Genomic DNA, 22,262 nt, shown 5'->3' with positions numbered 1-22,262 from the left:
TACGTGTGTAGGTCAGAACTTCACTGATGGACCCGTTAAAATCATCCCTTTTTTTTTTTTTTTTTTTTTTTTGCGGTACGCGGGCCTCTCACTGTTGTGGCCTCTCCCGTTGCGGAGCACAGGCTCTGGACGCGCAGGCTCAGCGGCCATGGCTCACGGGCCCAACCGCTCCGCAGCATGTGGGATCTTCCCGGACCGGGGCACGAACCCGTGTCCCCTGCATCGGCAGGCAGACTCTCAACCACTGCGCCACCAGGGAAGCCCTAAAATCATTCCTTTTTTATTTATAGGACTTTATATGAGCTTAATTGTGTGGGCGTGGTGTACTCATTTCAAGCCCCGGTTGACTGTTCGTGGAGAACTAATTCGGGCCCATGGACTAACTTTGTGGTGATTTGAACAGATTCTTCCTTGGGTTAGTCTGTGCTCTTGCCCTGTTTTTCACCGGAGCTGCTGGTTGGGTGACTGATGCCAGCGGCAAGGGGTGTGTCCCGCCCTCTTGAGCACATCACTCTTTCAGGCTCCTTAGGACCACCCTTTACGGGTCGTGCCGCCTCATGCGCTGGCTGCCTGGGCCACTTCCAGCCATTGCTGTTGGTGCTTCTCTGAGATGTAGTAGATTTGTGAATATATGTGCTTCAGTCTCTGAGTCTCTGACTGTATGCTTTTGGCGTGAAGCTGCCACTTGGAAGAGATCTGTTAAAAGCAGGTTAGCAGGACTTCCCTGGTGGCGCAGTGATTAAGAATCCGCCTGCCAATGCGGGGGACTTGGGTTCGAGCCCTGGTCCGGGAAGGTCCCACATGCTGCGGAGCAACTAAGCCCGTGTGCCACAACTCCTGAGCCTGCATTCTAGAGCCTGTGCTCCGCAACAAGAGAAGCCACCGCAATGGGAAGCCTGTGCACCACAATGAAGAGTAGCCCCCACTCGCCGCAACTAGTGAAAGCCCGCGCACAGCAACAAAGACCCAGTGCAGCCAAAAATAAATAAATAAAATAAATAAATTTATTTTTAAAAAAAACAAAACAAAAAACAGGTTAGCAGTTTTTGTGCCACGACTTAAGTCACATTCGTGAGTTTTTTGGAGCAAAGGGAGCTGACTGTCGGGGAACCCATCAGATGGTGAGCTTGTGGTGAGAAGGGGCCCCTGGTTGACCACGCTGTGCCCTCTCCCCGGCAGGCAAAGCAGACTCCTCGCTGGGGCCGGCCTGCGGTTCCAGGCGCCTCGTGACAGCCGGGGCAGCCTCGAAGGGAGCAGGACCTGCTGGGGTCCCTGCCACCACGTCCCCCGGTGCCCCAGGGCCAGGCTGCCTGTGCAGAGCCCAGTCATCTCCGTCCCTCGACAAGAGCTAAGGCCAGAGAGGGCGCTCAGCTCCCAGCGGCCTGGGTGCTGATGTTGGAAGGGCAGGCTCTGCAGGGCACCCCCCGCCATGTGGCCTCAAGTCCGTTTCTAGCGCTGAAACAAGCCCGCACCCCGGCGGTTCTGTCTCCTCCTGCTCTCGTGTGTCCTCCCCGCGCCTCCCCTTCCGAGTGGCTAATCGCGGCATGTGCGTATGTTTGGCTTTTCCACGAAGGAAAGGGAGCGGGAACGAGAGCGAGAGAACAGACAGCGGGAGCGGGAGCGCGAACGGGAGCGGGATCGGGAGCGGGAGCGGCGGCAGCGGGAGCGCGAGCGCGAGCGGGAGCGCGAGCGGGACAAGGAGCGGCAGCGGCGGAAGGAGGAGTGGGAGCGGGAGCGCGCCAAGCGGGACGAGAAGGACAGACAGCACCGCGAACGCGACAAGGAGCGCGAGAAGGAGAAGGAGAAGCCCAAGGCCCGCTCCCCGCAGCCACCAAGGTGAGGCGCGTACCTTCGCCGTCCCCGGGCCTGGGGGCAGGGACGGGGGCTGCGGGGCGGGTGCGGCCATGGCGTGGCGCTCCAGGAGCTGGGATGCTGGAGCTGGAGGCCCGGGTGGAGGGCTGGTCCTCCCTGCTGGCTCTGGGCTGTGCGCTGGCAGGAGGCGCTGGGCCCAGGGCCGGAGGGGGGGCCCGGCTCTGGGGTTTCGGGCAGCCTTTTGGCAACAACGGCGCAAACACGTATTTGAGTGCCAGCCCAGGACGTGGTCCTCACCAGAAGATCATAGCACTGGCTGAAGTGTGTATGTCCTGTGTGTCTTACAACTTTGTTGAGATGTAAGTCCCATATCATTCGGTGCACCCATGTAAAGTGTCCAATTTCGGTGGTTTATACCATAGTCACAGAGTCGTGGTGCCGTCATCACAATCTTAGAACACTTTTGTCTCCCAGAAGGAAACTCATACCCATTAGCTGTCATTCCCCATTTTCCAGCCCCTGGCAGCCACTCAGCCGCTTCTGTCTCTGTTTCATATAAATGGGGACATACAATGTGTGGTCTTTTGTGATTGGCTCCTTTCACTTAGCATAATGTTTTCCAAGCGTCAGCCACTTTGTGGGATTTATCAATACCTTGTTCCTCATTATAGCCAAATACTATCCCACGTGGATGGACCACATTTTGTCTATCCATTCGTCCGTTGACGGACACTTGGACTGTCCGGACATTTTGGCTACGGTGAATGTGGACATTTATGTACAAGTCTTTGTGTGGACATAGTTTTCCTTTCTCTTAGATATCTATGTATCTAGGAGTAGAATTCCTGGGTCACGTGCTAAACATGCTTAACTGTTTGAGGAGCCACTAAACTTCCACAGCAGCTGCACTATTTCACGTTCCCACCAGATATATGTGAGGGCTTGGATTTCTTCCTCACCCTTGTCAACACTTACTATTACCCATTTTTTAGGTCCTAGCCATCCTAGAGGTTGTGGGACGTATCTCATTGTGGTTTGATTTGCATTTCCCTAATGACTAACAGCGTGGAGCATCTTTTCATGTGCTTGTTGCCTGTTTGTATATCTTCTTTGGAGAAATGTCTATTTAGATACTTCGCTTGGTTTTTAATTTGAGTTGTAAGAGTTCTTTATATTTTCTAGGGACAAATCCTTTATCAGATATCTACTTTACAGCTACATTCTCCCATTCTGTAGGTTGTCATTTCACTTTCTTGATGATGTCCCTTTTCTTCTTTTTTTTTTTTTAAGGAAGACCTCTTATTTTTTCCAGCTTTATTGAGATACAGCTGACATATAACATTGTGTGAGTTACAGGTGTGTGATGTGGTGAGTTGATACAATTACACATTGCGGGACAGTTCCCACAATATGGCTTGTTATCACGAGCCTCACATAATTGCCTTTTCTTTGTCAAATATTAATTGACCGGGTATGCAGGGGTTTGTTTCTGGGCTCTGTATTCCACCCATTGGTCTATGTATCTGTTTTTATGCCAATACCATACTGGTTTGATTACTACGGCTTTATAGTACAGCTTAAAATCAGGAAATGCGATGCCTCCAGCTTTGTTCTTCTTTCTCAGGATTGCTTTGGCTGTTTGGGGTCTTTTGTGGTTCCATACAAATTTTTTTTTTTAATACACTGACACCAAGCATTGTAAATGGATGGCCACAACAAAAGCAACAATGTTGCGATTACAAAACACGAAACACACTCACACTATGTCATAATATTGACATTCAGTCCAGGAATCCCCCACTGTAACAGCTCCTTTACTTTGCAGTGAAAATTGATTTGTATATTTTTTGCCTCTGAGTCCTTGTGGGATTTTTTTTATTATTATTCAAACAGAAAGTCACAAAAATTATAATCATCCTCATCAGTTCACTCAGTCCCATCTAATTAATTTTTTTTATCTTGATCTTTTGTTAGCACTTTTATGAGTTCATCAGTTTTCCATTAGAGTTCTGAAAATGCTTATTCATTCAGTTCAGCAGTATAGTCAGTTACCAGAAACCTGTACTTGTCAGAGTCTTTTCCATCAGTTCCTTGAAGATGAAACCCTTTTATAGGAACATATTTGCAAAAGCATCAGAGTACACCCAGAACTGTCTGTAAATGACAAAAGACTTAAAAATGACCACGGTTAAAGATTTGATGAAAGTTCATAATAATGCAATTGACAGGGAAATTTAGTTATTTCTGAGATATACATTTTAAAGTAATAACTAGAATAACTAAATCCTAAATTTTAGGATTGTTTTTTCTATTTCTATGAAAAATGCCATTGGAATTTTGGTAAGGTTTGCATTGAATCTATAGATTGCTTTGGGTGTTACAAACATTTTAACAATATTAGTTCTTCCAATCCATGAACGTGGAACATCTTTCAATATTTTGTGTCTTCTTCGGTTTCTTTCATCAGTGTTAATAATTTTCAGTGTACAGATCTTTCACCGCATTCATTAGATTTATTCCTAGGTATTTTATTATTTTCGATTATCAATAGGATTATTTCTCTTTCAGATAGTTTGTTGTTTAGTGTATAAAAACACAACTGATTTTTGTATGTTGATTTTGTATCCTGCAATTGTACTGAATACATTTATCAGTTCTAACAGTTTTTTGGTGGATGAAACAAGGCTCTCATCCCTAATTCTTGTCCATTCGTTTGGACAAACTTCCGTCCTGTGTGCAGTTCTGTTTCTGAAAGTAAATGCCAGGACTGTAATCTTCCATTTTAGTTTGCGGTCAGCGCCAGATCTCACGGTTTTCATCCTCTGGATTACAATGAGCTGACCTCCTTGAACTTACTGTATTTTTTCCTAACGTTGGGCAAAATGAGGTTTTACAGAACACTCAGAGTAGGTCATATTTTAGACGCATTGAGAGAGTTCTTTCTTTCGTTTAATTAGTTTATTTTTGGCTGCGTTGGGTCTTCATTGCTGCACGCGAGCTTTCTCTAGTTGCGGTGTGCGGGAGCTACTCTTTGTTGCCATGCGCGGGCTTCTCAGTGCGGTGCCTTCTCTTGTTGCAGAGCACGGGATCTAGGCGTGCAGGCTTCAGTAGTTGTGGCACGTGGGCTTCAGTAGTTGTGGCACACGGGCTTCAGTAGTTGTGGCTCGCGGGCCTTAGAGCGCAGGTTCAGTAGTTGTGGGGCACGGGCTTAGTTGCTCCGTGGCATGTGGGATCTTCCCAGACCAGGGCTCGAACCCATGTCCCCTGCATTGGCAGGCGGATTCTTAACCACTGCGCCACCAGGGAAACCCAGAGAGAGTTCTTTCTTTAAAAGGCTACTTTGATGAATCTTTTTACGTTACAGTAATCGCTCTTTAAGTTATCTGAAATTTATATATCCGTTTGAGTGTTTGAAGAGCTTTATTTTGATCTTTCTGTTGTTGGTCCCTTTGAAGCCCCTTTTTGGTAGAAGCCCTTTGCCCTTCTGTTCGTACCCGCCAGCTGTTCCACCTCTGCACCGTTCACCGTGAGCGTTCTGCCCCAATCTTTGCTCTGCCATTGCCCCTGACTCCAGGGCTTTACCCACTGCTCAGAGGGGTCACCCCACTCATTCCTGTCTTCTCACCCTGCTTTATTGTTCTCACAGCTCTTATCACCCCCTGACCTCATATTACTCGCTTATTTATCTGTTGTCATCTGTGGCCCTCGTAGAATGGAACCCCAGAGGGCACTGCAGTCTCAGGGCCCGGCACAGTGGGAGCGCTCATGAGCACTTGACAGATGCCGTCGTGAGTTTTGGGTTCACGTGACACAGGAGAGCGTTCTGCTTTCCAGGTGATGGCTCGGGTGTCACTGCGTGTGGCTCTGTGGATTCCCGAACCACACGAGCAAGTCCACTCCTGTGCTTTCACAGTTCCTGAGCATGTTTCCTCCGGCTACAGGCCGCCTTCCCCAGCCCTACTGGGACGTCCTGCTCGTTTCCAAGGAGCCGGCTGACTCTTCCCAGGTTGATGTCTGTATTTCCAGCTCAGGGGCATCTCTACATGAGTGTGGCTTTAGGGACCCTGGGGAAGGGCAGGCCAGCTGCGTCTGCGTGTGACCACAGATCCACCCAGCTTACGAGGGGTCACGTCGCGATGGACCCGTTGTACATTGAAAATGCATCTAACCTGCCAGGTGTTGTAAAGTGTGGAATAGCTCATGTAATTTATTGAACACTGTACCGAAGGTGAAAGCAGAATGGCTGTCTAGGTCCAGAAGGGTTGTTTGGTTTAGCGGTTGTCTGCCCTTGTGGTCACGTGGCCGATGGAGACACTGTGGCTTATTGCCCGGGCAGGGATCCAAATGCAGAATTCAAAGAACAGCTCCTACTGAGGGCATGACACTTTCGCACCAGTGAAAGTCAAAAAATTGTAGTCAAGCCATCGTAACTCAGGGACCATCTGTAGCTCATGGGACAGGCGCCTGTGTTCACATTCCAGGGCTGCCTGGCCTCTCCACAGGGAAGTACAAGCAGATCCAAAAGGAGGGTTTTTTTAAAGGCGGTAGCATGTCTTGGCCTGGCCCCCAAGCAGCAGAACACAGTGAGAACAGCCTCCAGATCTGACGTTTACACAGCCGCAGGGTCTCCCATGAGGCAGGGCTCAGTGAGAAAGTGGCTGAACTATCGGGTCAGGGTTCAGGAAACTTCGTGAATTCTTCCTAAAATCAGATGCAGCTTTTCTCATGGGCCGATCCGCTCTGCTGCCGGCCTCTGACCTGGTTTGCTTCCTTCTGTTGGGCTCAGCTCTGCTCCCATGGGTCTCCACTCCCAGCACCTACTACCCTCGGGGCGGGTGCGGGGGACACTCCATCACTTGGGTTAGGCTGGCTCACTGGTCTCTGGAGTCTTGAATTCCATCTTTGATCACCCTGGCTGGGGCCCCGCCAGCCCGGTGACCAGTCTGGAGGGTGGGGTTTCACCAGAGCACAATTTCCAACATGGCCTCCTGTTTCCTTTCCCTTGATCAGCCATAGCTGAGTGACCACTTCTTTAGGAGGTGGCCAGATGCCCTGCTGTGCTTCCTTTATATGACCTCCCTTTTATAGAAGAGCTTGTTTATTTAGCCTTCGACAGGTTGGGAATTTTTCTTTTTTTAATAAATTTATTTATTTTATTTATTTATTTTTGGCTGTGTTGGGTTTTCGTTGCTGCGCATGGGCTTTCTCTAGTTGCGGCGAGCGGGGGCTGCTCTTCGTTGCGGTGTGCGGGCTTCTCGTTGCGGTGGCTTCTCTCATTGTGGAGCACGGGCTCTAGGAGCGTGGGCTTCGGTAGTTGTGGCACGTGGGGTCAGTAGTTGTGGCTCACAGGCTCTAGAGCGCAGGCTCAGTAGTTGTGGCGCACGGGCTTAGTTGCTCTGCAGCATGTGGGATCTTCCCGGACCAGGGCTTGAACCCGTGTCCCCTGCATTGGCAGGTGGATTCTCAACCACCTTCCCCAGGGAAGCCCCCGGGAATTTTTCATCAACAGCTGAATAGAAAGAACTTTTCTCACCTGAGACAAGAGACTGACAAAGCTTCATCCAGAAAGACCACTCGGGAAGCTCTTGTCTCCAGCCTCTGTGTGAGGGGCTCTGGACAGTGGGGCATAGTCTGTGCCGGGATCTCACTTGTGGGTCCTGCGGATGTACGTGGGGGAAGATGATGACAGAGTGAGCATGGTGATGGGTCTTCCGTTTCATCTGCAACAGCACAAGCTCCCTAAACCCGCCTTGGGGCCGGGAGAGGGAGGGAGGCAGGCGCACAGCAGGGTGGGCACTGCCTCCGCCCGGCGCCGGCAGGACCCAGGGCTCCCTTCTTACACCACCTCCGACCCCTGCCCCTCACCTGCCCGAGCTGTCGCCCTGAGACACGTGGTTGGTGAGCTGCCTTCTTCCTTTTGGCTCTTCTCCAGACCCCCGGGCCGGACGCCGTGCCGCTGTTTGGAGATGGCGCTACTCCTTTCGTCCAGGTTTGCCTTCGTAATTAGGCCTTTGGAGACGTTTTGCGCACTCTGTGGCTGGGCTGTTTCTGGACTAGAGCAGAACCTTTCAGCCAGCTCTGTGGTGGGGAAGTCCCTCCTGATCTCTCCAGCCAGGCCAGGGGCTGTGCTCTGCCGGGTGGGGCGCCGGCGGTGGTTAGGATGTTCTCGGCACAGGCAGAGGGGTTTCATTCCAGACAGAAACGGTAACCAGGACCTTCCTGCGGGGATTGCCCAGACTGCCTGTTAGCTCTAAAGCTGTCTACTGAACGTTTGGGTGTAGTGTGAGGTTTGGTGCCTCTTGGTTGAAACGGCCCGCTTCTCATTTCCCGGGACACCAGTAGTCCTCGTGAGGGAGCGCTGTCCCCGCTTCCTCACACTTGCTGGAGCCCGGCAGGCTGTCACTTCAAAAGCAGGGAGGTGCCCTGCTCAAGCGTGCCCACCTGGGGGTCTGGGGGCAGGCCAGGAGCCACTGTTCTCGAAGGCCCTGGGGGCGGGGAGGTTACTGTACGGTTGACCAAGCAGCGGCTGGACCCCTGCCCGTGCGTCTCCGTTCGGCTCACGCTGGCCCGTGGGCCGAGGCCGCCTGGCCTTCCGCTGCTCTGGAGACAAGGATTATGGTCGCTGCGGTCTGCTCTGACCGGTCCGTGGGACTCTGTTGTCTTTGCACAAAAGTGCATGTCAGGTTCGCTCTGCTTTGGGCGCTCTTCCCTCCGTTCCCCTGGATGCCGCTGTTCCCGCTCCGGCTTCAGCTCCTGCCGCGCTGGCTCCGCCTTCAGGGCCGTCCGTCTCATGTGTGCAATTCGTGGCTTTCAGGAATTTGAACACCACGAGCTGTGATCTGTGTAGACCCCCGTGGTGGTGTCGCCTGCCTTTGCTAACTCGAGGGTGTCAGACGCTCGCTCTGGACCCCTGCCGCGCTGTCCCCCGGCACCTCCCACTCCACTCTGTCTCGGGCCTCGTGCTTAAGGATTAGGTCCCCGGCACTGACCTTTCTGTTAGCAAGAAAGACGCTCCCTGAGAGCTCAGGAAACCTTTCTTTATCGTTCTCATCTCATCCCAATCTATCCTGGTCACGGCTTACCTGCTGACCTGCTCTGAGAAAGTCACCGTGCCCGGGGTGTTTTCGAGGAAAGGTGTACCTGTGTTTTAACTTCGTGCCTAACGCACTGAATTACAGAGACTGCCCGACTGAGAAGGTGGAAAGACTCATGGTCTCTCACGTGTTCTGACCTAACTACAGACGTGCAGGTTGCAGGTGGATATGAAAGCAGTCAGGCCGTGGCTGCACTTCACAGTGGGAACGCCATGGGGCCTGGGGTCAGCACAGAACGGAAGGCGGCTTGGGAGTGGGCTTGGGAATGATGGGGCCTCACCTTGGAAACAAAGTTTTCACGACCCCGCCCACAAATTGAAGTCCAACCTCGCGTTGGAGTTGAAGTATGTTTTCAATATCTGAGGATTAAAGCAAGAGGCCTGTGGTCCCAGGTGCCACTCACTGGGCACTGCCCTCACCTTCCCAGGCCCCCTGGGGAAACGGAGTAGGAGTGAGGGGGCAGGAGCGTGAGTAACGGGGCCTCTTCCGTCCCCTTTTCATCTGCGTGCGGGACCCTGGGTGCCGCCAGCCTGGCGGAGGCTGGAGGAGGGCTGCTGACAGCCGGGCAGGTCATGCAGGCTGATGGCCGTCCTGGCTGGGGCCCTGGGAGACGGCTCCACGTCCACCGGGCCCCGGGGCGACATCGTCCAGCGCTTGGGAGGCCAGCAGCTTCGAGGGGAAGGGCTGAGAGAAGGCCCTCGGGAGGCGTGAGCGAGTCCAGTCGGGAAGAAGCCACCTGGGTGCTGCCCGTTCCCTCTCCCTGTGCCTCTCCCGCTCTTTCACCCTTCCATCTTAGAAGAGAACCTTCCTCCTTTTTATCTTTTCTTATCTTTGACCCCAAACTGGGCTTGCTGCTCAGGCTGGAGTCTGCAGACACCCTCGCTGTGGCCTGCCGTGCCTCTCACCTCCGCCCTGGCATCGCACGGGGCCTCGGGGGCCCTTTCTCCTCAGAGTCCCTCTCTTGTGGCCTTGAACAAAGGGTCAGGTGCCTGGAAGATAAGATTGTTGTGTGGCCGTGGTGGGGTGGGCTGCTCGGAGATCCCTAGAGGGTGTTTCCCCCTCTCTGTTCAGAATGCAAATTCCAGATCTGTTCTGTCAGTTTTCGATGCCAGCGTGGCTGGCAGTCGTCCCCCTCCCAGCTGTCCCCGCTCCCTCGGGTTTCCTCCCGTGCATCCCCAGCTTCCCGTTGTGGAGCGGCCCGTGCGCCGGCCTTCGGTGGCTGGCCCGTGGGGAGAGCCTGGCACGCCTGCTCTTTACTGCAGTCCAGTATAGTTGCTTGTCTGGCTGCCAGGCTTTCCAGGTTTCTTTCGGCTCTCCTCTGGGGTGTTGTCAGAAAGCAGAGGGACAGGCTGCGTGTCATGGGTACCGACCTAGGCCCCATCCTCTGTCACGGCTCCCCCGATGCCTGAGTTGGGAGCTGACCTGCTCTGCCTCTTCCCCGCCCTTCCGCAGTAGTATAGGAACAGTTTCCCAAAACAGGATTGTTCATGAACTCTGTTGACACTCCGAACTGACCTGGCTGCATCGTGAATCACACCGTTGGCTTCTGTCTGTTTCTCCCTGTGTTAGAAGAGCCACAGGTTGACAGAGCTGGGCCATTCTGATGACTTATGAAAAACGTAGTGATCAAGGTGTTCCGCTTTCTGTTGCATTTTTAGAATGAGAACAACACAGGAAGTGTAAGGGTGAAAGCTGCTTGGGATGGCCCGGGCCAGGCCAGTCATCAGGCGGGTTTCACTCCCTTCCTGGACACTTCCAGGAGGACTCACTGAGGAGCTGATGGGGCAGTGGCGCTCAGCATTTGCGGCTGAGACTATAGGGATCTTATGCCTCAGTTTCGTGTGTCCTTGGGGCGATTTTAAATGTTGGGTGTTGTTCCTGGGGTGGGACTCTTAGCAAATAGTAGGCGTAGAGCTTGCTCGTTGGTGGATTGATTGAAAAGTGCTGAAAATATCAACAGGTGTTGGTTGTTGTATGTTATGACGTAATGTAAGTAGATGCTGGTGATACAAAATGTATGTAATTCTAAAAATCTAGTCCCAAAAGGCAGGACCATTTTTGAATAAAACTGTGATGTTTTGTTGGCACCCATAGAAGGTGGGAGTCGAAGGCAAGACACAGTTCTTAAGTCTGACAGTGCTCTAACCCAAAGCCCAGCAGGTTGGGGGCAGGGCTGACAGGCACCGCTACCTTGTTCTTTAGGTCAACAGACAGGACACGCCCAGAACCCTCTGAAAATTGAGAGTATCTAGAATTGTGACAACGCTGTGGTCCTGTGTGCAGACAAGATTCTAGAATAGGAGAAGACAGAGTAATGGGAGAGCACAGCCCCTCGGAGTAAGAATTTATATGCCCCAGAGACGGCATCACCCACAAGCCATTCTGGAACGGAAGTGGGTCCACTGGCCTGCGGGATAGTGGGCAGGAACGTGCACCAGGGGGTTAAAATAGACAGCAGGTCTAGAGCAGGTAGAAGCGAGTGTGGCTTAGAATGGAGAAAGCTCTGTGAGCCTGGAAGAAGCTGTTACACTTGTAACAAGCGTTAGCACCACCGGCGCAAGTGAAAGCCAATGGCCTGGGAGAAATACAGGACGCAAAAGCGATCCCAGGAAACTGGCCAAGAACAAGACACAACCAGAGCTCAGGTGGCCTCCCCGCCGCCAGGTGCCGCTGCACAGATGGGAGCCCATTTCTGTGCGCGGAGCAGCCAGGGCTCAGGTTTACTTTTGCGTCGGCTGCGCTGTGGCGCCCCCCACCGGTTACACGGGAGCCCAGAATTGATGAGAGGGAGGGAAAGCAGGCACCCCCACCGTGCTGAGTGCAAGCTGCTTCACGTGCAGGGAGTGTGTGACAGTTTACCAAGAACCTGTTAAACGCTCTCCTCCTTTGGCCCACTGATTCCCCATCTTAGGAGTTTGCCCTTGGAGAAACATGATGCCCATAAAGATTTATATAAAGGGTGATTTTCTTGTTCTTTGTGTTTTTTAAACACAGAAACAGCTAACCGTAGAGAAATGTCTAAATTACATAGCACCTGACAGTGAACTCCTGCACCATCAGGGAGGGCAGCTCTGGGTGGAGCAGTCCCCAGGTGGTCTCAGCTGTGCTTCCAGGGTTCATCGCGGGGAATGAAATAGAGGCAGAGAGGAAATTCAGAGGTGCTAAATGGTGGCTGACCCCAGAGAGCGAGATCCTGGGGTTTTTATTTCTCTCTTTTTACTTTCTGTGTGACTTTTTAATTAGTGAACATCACAGGGCCAGCAGATAACCTTCATACTGAACTGTTCTGGGACCCTGTGCTCTGGCTCCCCGTAGAGCAGGGGTGCTTTGGTGTGGGGTGCAGGGCACCCTGGCTTGGAGCTGAGCCTTGTCTCCAGTGCTGAGCTGCTGCCGGGCCCCTGCTCCCACTCCCCTGCGCGGTTTGGCCTTGTTGCGTTCCCGGCTGGTGGTGAGCACGTGGGGAGTCCGCGTGGCGGTGGCTTGCTCACGGGGCCCAGCAGGTCCTGCTGTCACCAGCCCGCTGGCCCTCAGTCCTGATGCTCTTCGTCACAGCGTTGACCTGTCCTGCTCTCGTCCCTCTCGCTGGGAAACGATGTTCTTTCAGTGAGTTAAACCTAAGAGGACAAAGGAAATGCGTAAGGCTTGGGTTTAACTCGTTTGCAGACAAGGAGTTCCTCAATCCCTTGAGCTTCCTAAGTGCTGGTGTGCGGCCACTGTGCACCAGCTCTAGAGAGAACGTGCCAGGCCCCTTCCTCCCTGTGCTCCCGGAGCCCATGCAGCGGGGAAGGCGGGGGTTCTGGGGGAGGATGGCGCCGGATGGCCAGCTACCCTGCTGCCCTGGAAGGCACCGCTCGTGGAGAGAGCCCCGCGTGTCTGGTTCCAGGTGAGGTCTCCCATAGACAGAGCACCTGCTGCCCTGTGTGTCCGGCATTCCTGGAGTGAGCCGTTAGGTCACAGTCTCTCCTCTGACTCAGTTTCTTTCACCAAACGGCATTGCTGTCTGCCGGGAGGTGGCCCTAGACCTGCTAACCCCTCTGTGATTTCAGCCGTCAGGCTGAGCCACCAAAGAAGGAGACGGCCTCTGCCGGGCCCCAGGTGAAGAGAGCCGACGAGTGGAAGGACCCCTGGCGCCGGTCCAAGTCTCCCAAGAAGAAACTTGGGGTATCGGTCTCCCCTAGCCGGGCACGACGACGTCGAAAAACGTCAGCCTCGTCGGCCTCTGCGTCTAATTCCTCCAGGTAAGGAGGCAGGGAGGCCAGCGGGACCGAGCGGCGTCTGTGCTCCGCGGGGCTGTGGCGTGGCTGGGTTCCAGAGCCTCGCTGGCTGACAGGACTGACACTTCACCCTGGTGGGGCTTCTCATACCCCCCGGAGCCGTGTCAGCCGGGTGCAGGCCGCCCAGAGTGGAGCACAGACCTGGGCAGGGGGCAGCGTGGGGAGAGACGCTGCTGGGCGGAAGACCAGAAGAGCAGCCTGGCCCCAGTGTCTAGTCGGTCCACCTGTCGCCTCTGAGTTTGGGTCAGCAGCTGTGAAATCTGTGTGTGTAGTAGGTCTGCACAAACAAGTGAGGATGCTGCGGGCGGTGAGAGTGGGGGCTCTCCCTTAAGAGGGCCAGGAGGGGCCTGCGGAGGTGGACGGGGCCTGGACGTGTCTGTGGACTCAGGGTTTCCACTGCCTGCACTGGTGGACACACAGATGCACACGCGTGTGTCCGCCCGGGTCAGACACACTCACCTACACACACGGGCACACGTATCCTGGCTCTGTCCCCCGAGGGCCTGGGAGCTGTGTCACCGGTGACAGTGAGCACACCCAGCACCCAGGTCTTACTTTCTAAGCACCATTCCCACGAGCCAGGGGACTGGAGAGCAGCGTCTGTCCACGAGGCAGCCAGAGGGCGGGCATGTGTGTGCGAGCCGGGGCGGGCGGAAGGAGACCCCGCCTTCTCTTCTCCCCTGGGCTGCAGGTCGTCATCGCGGTCGTCCTCCTACTCTGGCTCCGGCTCCTCCCGGTCCCGGTCCCGGTCCTCGTCCTACAGCTCCTACTCCAGCCGCTCTTCCAGACACAGCTCGTTCTCAGGCAGCCGCTCCAGGTGCGTCCCTGGGGCCCAGCAGGTGTGGACAATGCCGGCTCATCCGGGTTCCTGCGTGACGGCAGCTTTCTGCTTTGACGGGGGCCTCCAGGTCCTCATTGCTTGAGGAGGAGTCTCGCTAGGTTAGGTGTCTGGTGAATTCTGAAGAACACACAGCGAGGGGCTGAGGAACCAACACGGGTGCACATCAGGGCTCACGGGCCACACCGATGTTGGGCTGTGCTCATAGCACAAACGAGGCAGCCGCGGGGTCAGCGCCAGCTCGGGTGACCTCCTGTGGACCTGCACTGGCCAACGTGGTGGGTCACATTCCAGCACACTAGAATTTTGGAGTGTGCGCAACGCCTGTTTGGGGGGCTCAGATACAGAATGTTTGCATCTTCACAGAAGGTGCTACTGCCCTATTCCAGAAGGGTCGGGAGTATTTCCCCACTGAAAATAGGCAGACTGCTTGGAACATTAGAGAATTTCTGGTCATCGCCTGGGTGGGAGGAGCCACTGGTTCGCATGAGGAATAGGAAACACTGACCCCGTTTTTGCCTCTTCAGCCTTTTCAACAAGTGCAGGCTGCCGTGTGCGCCTCCGCCCCCAGTGCCACCTGCACACGGACCCAGAGTCACTCCCCCGCCCTCTCTGCCTCCTGCCAGCCTGAGACGCGCAGGTGGGGCCGCACCCAGGACAGGTCTGGGACCAGAGGGAGGCTGCGAGTGGAGGGGGCCGCCTGTGTGGCTCTGTCTCCGCGGTCGCAGACAGGCGCAGCTCTCCCAGGGGCCGCAGCAGGGCGTGGACCCACCCCTACGCGCTCACATGCCCACCACGCACAGGCCCACACAGACACACGTGCCCCCCGCTTCCCTGGGGAGCACGTCACAAAGTGTTCTTGGGTAAACTGATGGGTCCTCCTGCGGGGTCTGTGGCCCCCAGTGGCGCCCCTTCCTGGCAGGCTGTCTCACCCTAGGACAGCGTAGAGCGGGTGGGAGCAGCACAAGGAGATCATTGAAGCTGTCGCGTCTGAAGGCCACGTTCTTGTGTTCGTGGACTTAGATGACAGCTGGGCCTGCCTTTGCTGAATGTCATCTTGTGCTGAGTGACAGCTGTGAGAAAGGAAAGCCAGCCTTTTGTTGAGGGTATCCAGAGGGCCAGCTGTGGGCACTGGGCCTCACGGCTGTCCTGCCAGGAGTGTAAGCAGTGCCTGGGTGTCCAGGGGAAGGCTGCCTGTAGGAGGCTGAGAGGGAGACAGCGAAGATACCGATCATCAGTGGCAGGAGAAGCCTTCTGTGGTTTCACGTGAAAAATAAGGCTGTTGAGCTGTGGGGAAGAAGCCTGGAACCCAGCTGATAAATTGGGGGGTTCTGGAAATCCAGGGTGTGGGGGGCTTACCTGAGTCTCCCCTCTGTGAGCACTGGGTGACACGGAGACAGACGGAAGAAGGCCCTGTGTGTGGTCTGTATACGGCTGAGCCGTTCTCACAAAGTCGGGGGCGCTTTCTTCGCTACTTAACCTTCCCCTCAGGTTGTGTTTGCGAGCCCCGCCGACTGTCCCAGGGCCTCCCTGCCGGCTCCCAGGTGATGGCTGATGGGGTGCTGCCTGCCCCTTGGCACCTCTTTTCCCCGTGACATGCATCTGAGGAGATGACCGAGACCTGTCCGAGGCTGAGCGGTAGCCCCTGCGGGGGTGCGGCCGGGCGGAGCGCCTCCTCTCACCTCGGTTCACTCCCTATAGGTCCCGGTCCTTCTCCTCGTCCCCGTCCCCGTCCCCGACGCCCTCGCCGCACAGACCTGTCAGAACCAAGGGGGAGCCGGCTCCGCCTCCCGCAAAAGCAGGGTGAGTGCTGCGGCGCCCCGGGAAGTGGGCAGGGGCGCAGGGCGTAGGCCTGGCCTCGCGCTTCCTGGCTGTGGGCCAGGACATCCGTGCTCCAGCGTGCTCACTCTGGTGCTGGATCCTCACTTGTCAGGAGCCAGTGCGGCACGTGAGGGCCCCTCGCCCTGGGGACCTGCTGTGCTCGGCCCTGGCTGTGTCCGTGGCAGCCTCAGCCCTGCCGTCCTCACCTTCTCTGCTGCTCCTGGGACTGGTCACATCGATCCCTCTCAACAGATGTGGCGACGGGAGGGGTAGAAGCATCTAGGACTTAGCACACAAACCTCACGATACCTGGCGTGCAGGGTTGGGGTGCACGGTCCGCCGGGTGAGAGCACGCTCCGCTCCTGCGGCTCTGCCAGGCGCGAGGCCCGTCCTGATGTTGGCCGTCCCCACGCGCGTCTGGCCCCAGCCCCCATGGCAGGTTTTCCTCCTGAACGGGGTCGGCTCCCGGGCCTCAGGCTTAGGGAGTCCTGGGTGGCTCACTGTTAGAAAGGGAACGGTGTTGGCATATGACTTAGGCCCCAGGCACCGCACCCACCTGAACTGTACTGTTGTGGGGGGACCCCGAGCACAGTGCAGGCGCTTCGGGTCCCCAGGCTTCACGCAGATGGCGTCGGGCGGGGTAAGTGCGGGTCTGCCTCCTGGTCGGCACGGGCTTGGATTCAGCCCTGCTGCTGTGCTGAGCAGCTTCCTCTAACGCAGACTCTGCTTCCTGCTGGCGTCAGCGTTGCTGGCAGGGTCTGCTCTGTGGCCCATCTGCACTGTGCGTGTTCAGGGCGCTTAACAAACTGGCAGGGTATCTTCCCCACGCAACGGTGAAGAACAGCTTGGGGGCCATTTTCCCGACTGCCCTGGGGTCCCCAATTACTGAGGGAGCACAGCCCAGCTCTCAGCACCGCTCCAGGACTCTTCAGCCGGCCCCGTCTTCCTCCCTGTCCTTTCTTGGAGGGGGAGGCCATGGGATGCTCAGTGTGGGGTGGGGGTCCGCGGGAAACAGCTCCTCACAGGGGAGTGTGCGCATGCACTGCACGCGCCCCGAGGTCGGCCGGCAGGGCCGCCTCTGCCTGCCCAGCCGGGTCTGACCCTCCCTCTGTCCCACGTCACAGAGAGAAGCTGCTGAAGAAGCCAGCCCCACCTCCAGCCCCACCGCAGGCCCCCAAAGCCACCGCTCCTGCCCCCGAGCCCACCAAGCCCGGAGACCTTCGGGAAGCCAGGAGGAGGGAGCGGCAGGCCAGGAGCCCGCCCAGGAGGTGAGTGCCCCGGCCTTCCAGGGCTGGCGGAGGGGTGCTCGCAGGCAGCGGAGGCCAAGGACCGCGGCACGTCGCCGAGCCTCGGTGTCCCCAGCAGCTCGATGGCTGCGAGGGGCCCGGGTGCTCCTTCGGTGCCAAGCTCCCCCGTGTGGGATGCACAGCGTGAGCGGAGCTGGCCAGGGCTGTGGTTGGCTCACTTTGAGGGAATCAGAGCCCCGCCCACTGCCCGGTCGGTGGCGAGTCACTGGGGGCGCGTTGGTCTCAGGCCAGCGAGCCCCGGCTTGGAGGAGCACCCGCGTGTCAAGGCCACAGAAACGTGAGCAGCCGGGCTCTTGGTTGTGTTGTAGGCGGACTGTCAGCGGCAGCGGCAGCGGCAGCAGCTACAGCGGTTCTAGTTCCAGATCCAGGTCATTATCACGTCTCTCTGGCCCCAGTCCCATCGGCATCTGCCTCTGTCCCCCCAGTCAGGGTCCAGGGAACCCCGGGAGAGGCCACGTTAGGTGTGAGCACCCTCCTCCCTCGGGTGGCGGCACCGTGGGTCCGAGGAGCTGTTCCCGAGCCGCTCCGGCGAGGAGGGGGTAACGGGCTGAGGCAGCTGGGGGCGGCCGATCGAAAAGATCTGAGGAAAGAGCGAGCAGAAGAGAATGCTGCCGTCTAGTTGTTCAGAGAGCAGGCGGCATCGGGTCAGTCCTTAGGGTCCTTGAAGCCGCTTTCCTCCTTCATTTGCAGGCAGCAGGTGGTGTATATACATTTGCCCAGAGCTGGCAGAGTAGGTCTGGGGTGTGTTAAAGAGCAAACCTTTCCAAAAGGCTGGGCTCTTCCCTTCCCTGTTGCAGCCTCCACACACCTTAGGACGCAGTGCCGCCGGTTTTCTCAGAGGGCGGGAGTCCCTGTGGAGCCTGGGCTGTGAGGGCCCAGGAGATCGGCCACGTTCGGCGCCTCCTGAGCGGCCCGTTGGGTTGTCTGGCACAGCGTCTGCTCGCGCTGTGGCCCATGTCCGCCCTCTGTTGTGCCCCGCCGCCAGGGTGGGTGTCCAGCTCTTGGTCACAGTCAGCCGTGTGTCCCTGCCCAGCTAACAGCACAGTCGCCTGTGAGCACGAGGGCCTGGCCACAGCCACGTGGGCGTCCCCTCCCTGGGCGGCACCTATAGAGTGCCCAGAGCCCCCCACATCTCGGGCTGGGTGGGTTCCCCTTCCCTGGGAATAGGAATCGGGTCTCGGGCTGGGGCCGCGGTGCAGACGTGCTTGTGCGTGCAGGTCCCTGAGCGTGAGCAGCGTCTCCTCCGTGTCCAGCGCCACGTCGAGCAGCAGCTCAGCGCACAGCGTGGACTCGGACGACATGTATGCGGACCTGGCAAGCCCCGTGTCCTCGGCTAGCTCGCGGTCCCCCACCCCCGCCCAGACCAAGAAGGAGAAAGGTAGAGCCTGTGTGCAGGGGAGGGGGCGTGCAGCGGCCCCACGCTGCCAGTGATGACGCCTCCCCCAGACGGCACGCGGGCGGCCGCCTCAGCGGAACAGAGGCTCTGATGGGCGTTTCTCACGGGCAGGAAAGTCTAAGAAAGAAGACGGTGTGAAAGCAGATAAGCGGAAGCGGGATCCGTCCACGCAGCCGCCCAAACCCTCGAGAACCCCCGCGGGCGGCAGGTCCTCCCAGCAGCCCACGACCCCCCAGCAGGCGCCGCCCGGCCAGCCCCCACCGGCCACGTTCATCGCCCACAAGGAGATCAAGTTGACTCTGCTGAACAAGGTGAGGCCGTGGGCGGTGCTGCTGGGGCTCTGAGGCCCAGGGCCGGGCCAGCAGGCGGCTCTCCACGTCACCCGTTTCGTCCTGCCCTCGTGGCCAGCCCTGTGGGCAGTGCCTGTGGGCACAGGGTAGATGGGAGACGGGCCGGTTCCCACACGGCAGCCCTGGGACCTGGGGCAGGGAGCAAAGCAGACTTGGCCTCTAAGTTGACATCCGCGATGCCCTGAGAGACCGGAAGGCCTGAGTCCCACCCCTGGCATGGAGGCCTCGAGACCGTGGGCCCTGCCCCCCTTGGGGCCACGTGGCGCAGGAGCCCCAGAGGAGTGCCTGCAGCGGCGGAGAGCAGGTGGCCGCCTGCTGCAGGGCCTGTGTTCGCTCAGGCCCTGGTCCTCCTCACAAACACCCCGTTGTTCCAGGCTGCTGATAAAGGGGGCAGGAAGCGCTACGAGCCCTCGGACAAGGACAGGCAGAGCCCACCTCCAGCCAAGCGGGCCAACCTCTCCCCGGACCGAGGTGAGCCTCCCGCGTCTGGAGCCGGCGCCCCATTCACCCTTGAAAAGTCTCGAGGGCCTCAGGGACTTCTGATTGAGTGGGTCGTGTCTATCGACATTGATAGTTTTGGAAGTTAAAACTATATATAATACTTACCTTTAAATATAACATGGGTAAGATTTTTCATAGAAAAAAACTGTATCTTCCAAAACAGACGTTAGTAGGAGTGGCATTGGTCTTTGGTTTTTTACAACCCTCTTATGGCTGGGATCCCATCTCTTCTGGTCACACAAATCACTCGGCCTCTGGAAAACCCCACCCGGGCTTGTGAGGCCGTGAGCATGCGGAGGGCGGGCAGCATCTCGATGTCGCGGGGCGCACCTGACTGCTGCCCCGGCGGTGCTCGGCCGCACCTAGAGAACCGCTGGCCCAGGCAGAGCCTCTTCCTGACTGGCTCTAACTAGTAAAGCAAAAGCCTGAGTGTTTCCAAGCCGTCTTTCCCCCTTAAAATGGAGAAGTCCCGTGAACCCCACCAGGAGCAGGAGGTGGACACCGCCCGGCCCCTGAAGCACACCCCCCGGGGCCGCCTGCACGCCTCTGCGGGGCGGGATCCCCTCCGCCTGCCCTCGCTCAGGGCCCCGCACTCGCACGACAGGAAGCACTCCTTCCCGTTCCTGGTTTTGCTTGTAGTTTTTAAGCTGCCGTGCCTTTTTGTTCCCCATTTGAAGCCCCTCACCGTGAGTTTCTTCAAGGCACGGAAGGAGGTTTTTGTCTGCTTGGAGTTGGACGCTCAGAGCTCGGTGGCCTGTTTTGATGCTGGCTCGGGAAACCAGAACCGAAATTAGACCTCGGCTTCCATGTTTTTCTGGGGCTTCATTTTCCAGTGTAATCCATCCTCCCCTTTTCCTTTTCTCACTGGCTCTGCTCCTTACGTCTTTCTGTGAAAATGAGGAAGCCGAGCTGAGCTTTGTGGCATGGGGTCACCGGGGGCCAGAGGGGCCACCCCATCCCTGTCTGAGCACACCAGCCCCTGCGCAGCTGGCCCCGTGTGGAACTGGGACCCTTGTCTTAACTGTCCTCTGTCACCCAGGTTCTCGGGACCGGAAGTCAGGTGGGAGACTCAGCTCCCCGAAGCCAGAGCGGCAGAGGGGCCAGAATTCCAAGGCCCCTGCGGCCCCGACAGACAGGTGGGTGCCTCCCCCCGGCCCCCGTGCCCCGGGCACAGCGCGCCGGCTCCTTCGCCACACAGAGGGCTGGCGCAGTCTCCCTCCCCAGGTGGAGGCCAGCATCACTAGCCAGGGGCAGGCTCAGAGGCAGCGGGGCTGTGGCACGTGGCTCAGATCCAGAGGCAAGAGGGCGGTCCGGCCCGTGTCTGAACTCTGCCCCACCAGGGGGTCCTAGAGTGAGGAGCGGCCCTGAGCGCGCGGCCCCGGCCAGGGGACCAGGACCCAGATGGTGGTACCCCTTCCCCTCCCTCCCACGTCAGGCACAGGAAGTAGGGGCACGGATCCGCTTTTCCCAGGAAGTGGGCTGAGTCTCTGCACACCTGCACCCCTGGCTTTGGGTCGAGGGCCAGGTGGGAGGGGCCGCGGGGAGGGTGGGCACAGCCCCCGGCCCTCGGCCCACAGCGCGGCTTGAGGCCGGGGTCAGCAGTGTGGGGTTTCACGTCAGCACAGAGCAGGGTGCGTACGAGGACCAGAGTAGGAGGGCGGGATAGCATGGCTCCAGGCAAGCCCTGATGCTGTGCCCCTTCACCCGCGCAGTCTCTGCTCCACGACTGGGGGCGTGGGAGCGGCGTGGGGAGGCCACCTCGACTGTGGCCAGAATCCGGGCTGGGGGCAGGAGGCCAGGCTGGGCCCCACACACCCATCGTGGGGGGCCTCGTCCAGTGGGGAGGGGCGCCTTCCACCTGGTAGGTACAGCTCCTGGGGTCCAGGCCCCTGGCAGGAGGCTCATAGAGAGGCCCTCCACCCCTCTGACTGCCTCCCCACCCCCACAGGAAGCGCCCGTTGTCCCCCCAGTCCAAGAGCTCCAGCAAGGTCACCAGTGTGCCCGGCAAAGCCTCGGATACCAGTGCTGCCGCCGGCGCGTCCGCGGGCACCAAGTCAGGGAAGGCCAGCACGCTGTCCCGGCGGGAGGAGCTGCTGAAGCAGCTGAAGGCCGTGGAGGACGCCATTGCCCGCAAGCGGGCCAAAATCCCCGGGAAGGTGTAGCCCGGGCTCTGCTCCCCGAGGCAGAGACTCACTTGTTTTTATAAATAGGGTAAGCGCAGCCATTTTGGATTTTGCAGTTAATGTCTTATTTTGGCTGTGATTCTTTTTAAAAATTAAAAAAAAAAAAAAAAAAAGTTTCTCAGCTGGAAAAGAAGCCACACACGTAACGAAGATGACGCTGAATCCCAGACTGAAGCAGCCCCTTCCCAGAGCAGAAGTCCGGCGAGCCGGCTGGGCGGGCGGCAGCGCGGTGAGGACCGGCTCGATTTTATGTAAACGATGAGTCCTCCCTCTGCTCGTCAGTCAGGCGTCCTCACCACCCGTCGGTCGCGCCCTCGGCACCCGCCCTCCTACTGTCGCCAGGAACACCAAGTCTGCCGAGTGTCCTCCCCGCCCCTGCGTCCCCAGGATCAAAAAGTATATATATATTCTTGACTAAAGTCTGATTGGGAAATACTCCTGTCTTTTATTTTAAGCATCAAATTGTTTTAGTTGATTTAAAAAGGAAAAAAAAAAAATACAGAAAAGACCAAAAAAAAAAGGCCGAGGGTATTGTTGGGCATCTGTCAGATGTGGAGGGTCTTTTTTTGAGGGGTCTCCTAAAATAAAATATTTTGATAAACAGCTGTCTTGCCCTGGTGGTGATGTTTGCCTGTGCCTGGGCCCCCGCCTCGGCCCTCCGCTTGGCAATGCCCACTGGGCTGCTG

The 22,262-nt window shown here is 57.2% G+C and overlaps 1 protein-coding gene across 2 annotated transcripts in view; it reads left to right on the top strand.

Moving 5' to 3' along the window:
* ZC3H18 (zinc finger CCCH-type containing 18) overlaps positions 1 to 22,179 on the top strand; it is a 51,212-nt gene extending 29,033 nt beyond the window's left edge. For both annotated transcript variants that reach the window (XM_012536856.3, XM_004280067.4), the window contains 11 exons: positions 1,574 to 1,836; positions 12,953 to 13,144; positions 13,872 to 13,997; positions 15,720 to 15,821; positions 16,964 to 17,107; positions 17,455 to 17,514; positions 18,364 to 18,524; positions 18,654 to 18,853; positions 19,267 to 19,363; positions 20,433 to 20,529; positions 21,342 to 22,179. In XM_012536856.3, coding sequence (XP_012392310.1) covers positions 1,574 to 1,836; positions 12,953 to 13,144; positions 13,872 to 13,997; positions 15,720 to 15,821; positions 16,964 to 17,107; positions 17,455 to 17,514; positions 18,364 to 18,524; positions 18,654 to 18,853; positions 19,267 to 19,363; positions 20,433 to 20,529; positions 21,342 to 21,555 — 1,656 coding nt within the window. In that variant the 3' untranslated portion in view covers positions 21,556 to 22,179. The remainder of the gene's footprint in view (positions 1 to 1,573; positions 1,837 to 12,952; positions 13,145 to 13,871; positions 13,998 to 15,719; positions 15,822 to 16,963; positions 17,108 to 17,454; positions 17,515 to 18,363; positions 18,525 to 18,653; positions 18,854 to 19,266; positions 19,364 to 20,432; positions 20,530 to 21,341) is intronic.
* The last annotated feature ends 83 nt before the right edge of the window (positions 22,180 to 22,262 follow it).

The sequence above is a fragment of the Orcinus orca genome, chromosome 20, assembly GCF_937001465.1.
Source record: "Orcinus orca chromosome 20, mOrcOrc1.1, whole genome shotgun sequence".
NCBI classification, from domain to species: domain Eukaryota; kingdom Metazoa; phylum Chordata; class Mammalia; order Artiodactyla; family Delphinidae; genus Orcinus; species Orcinus orca.
Note: the sequence above shows the minus strand (reverse complement) of the source record. Positions and strands in the feature narration are given on the sequence as shown.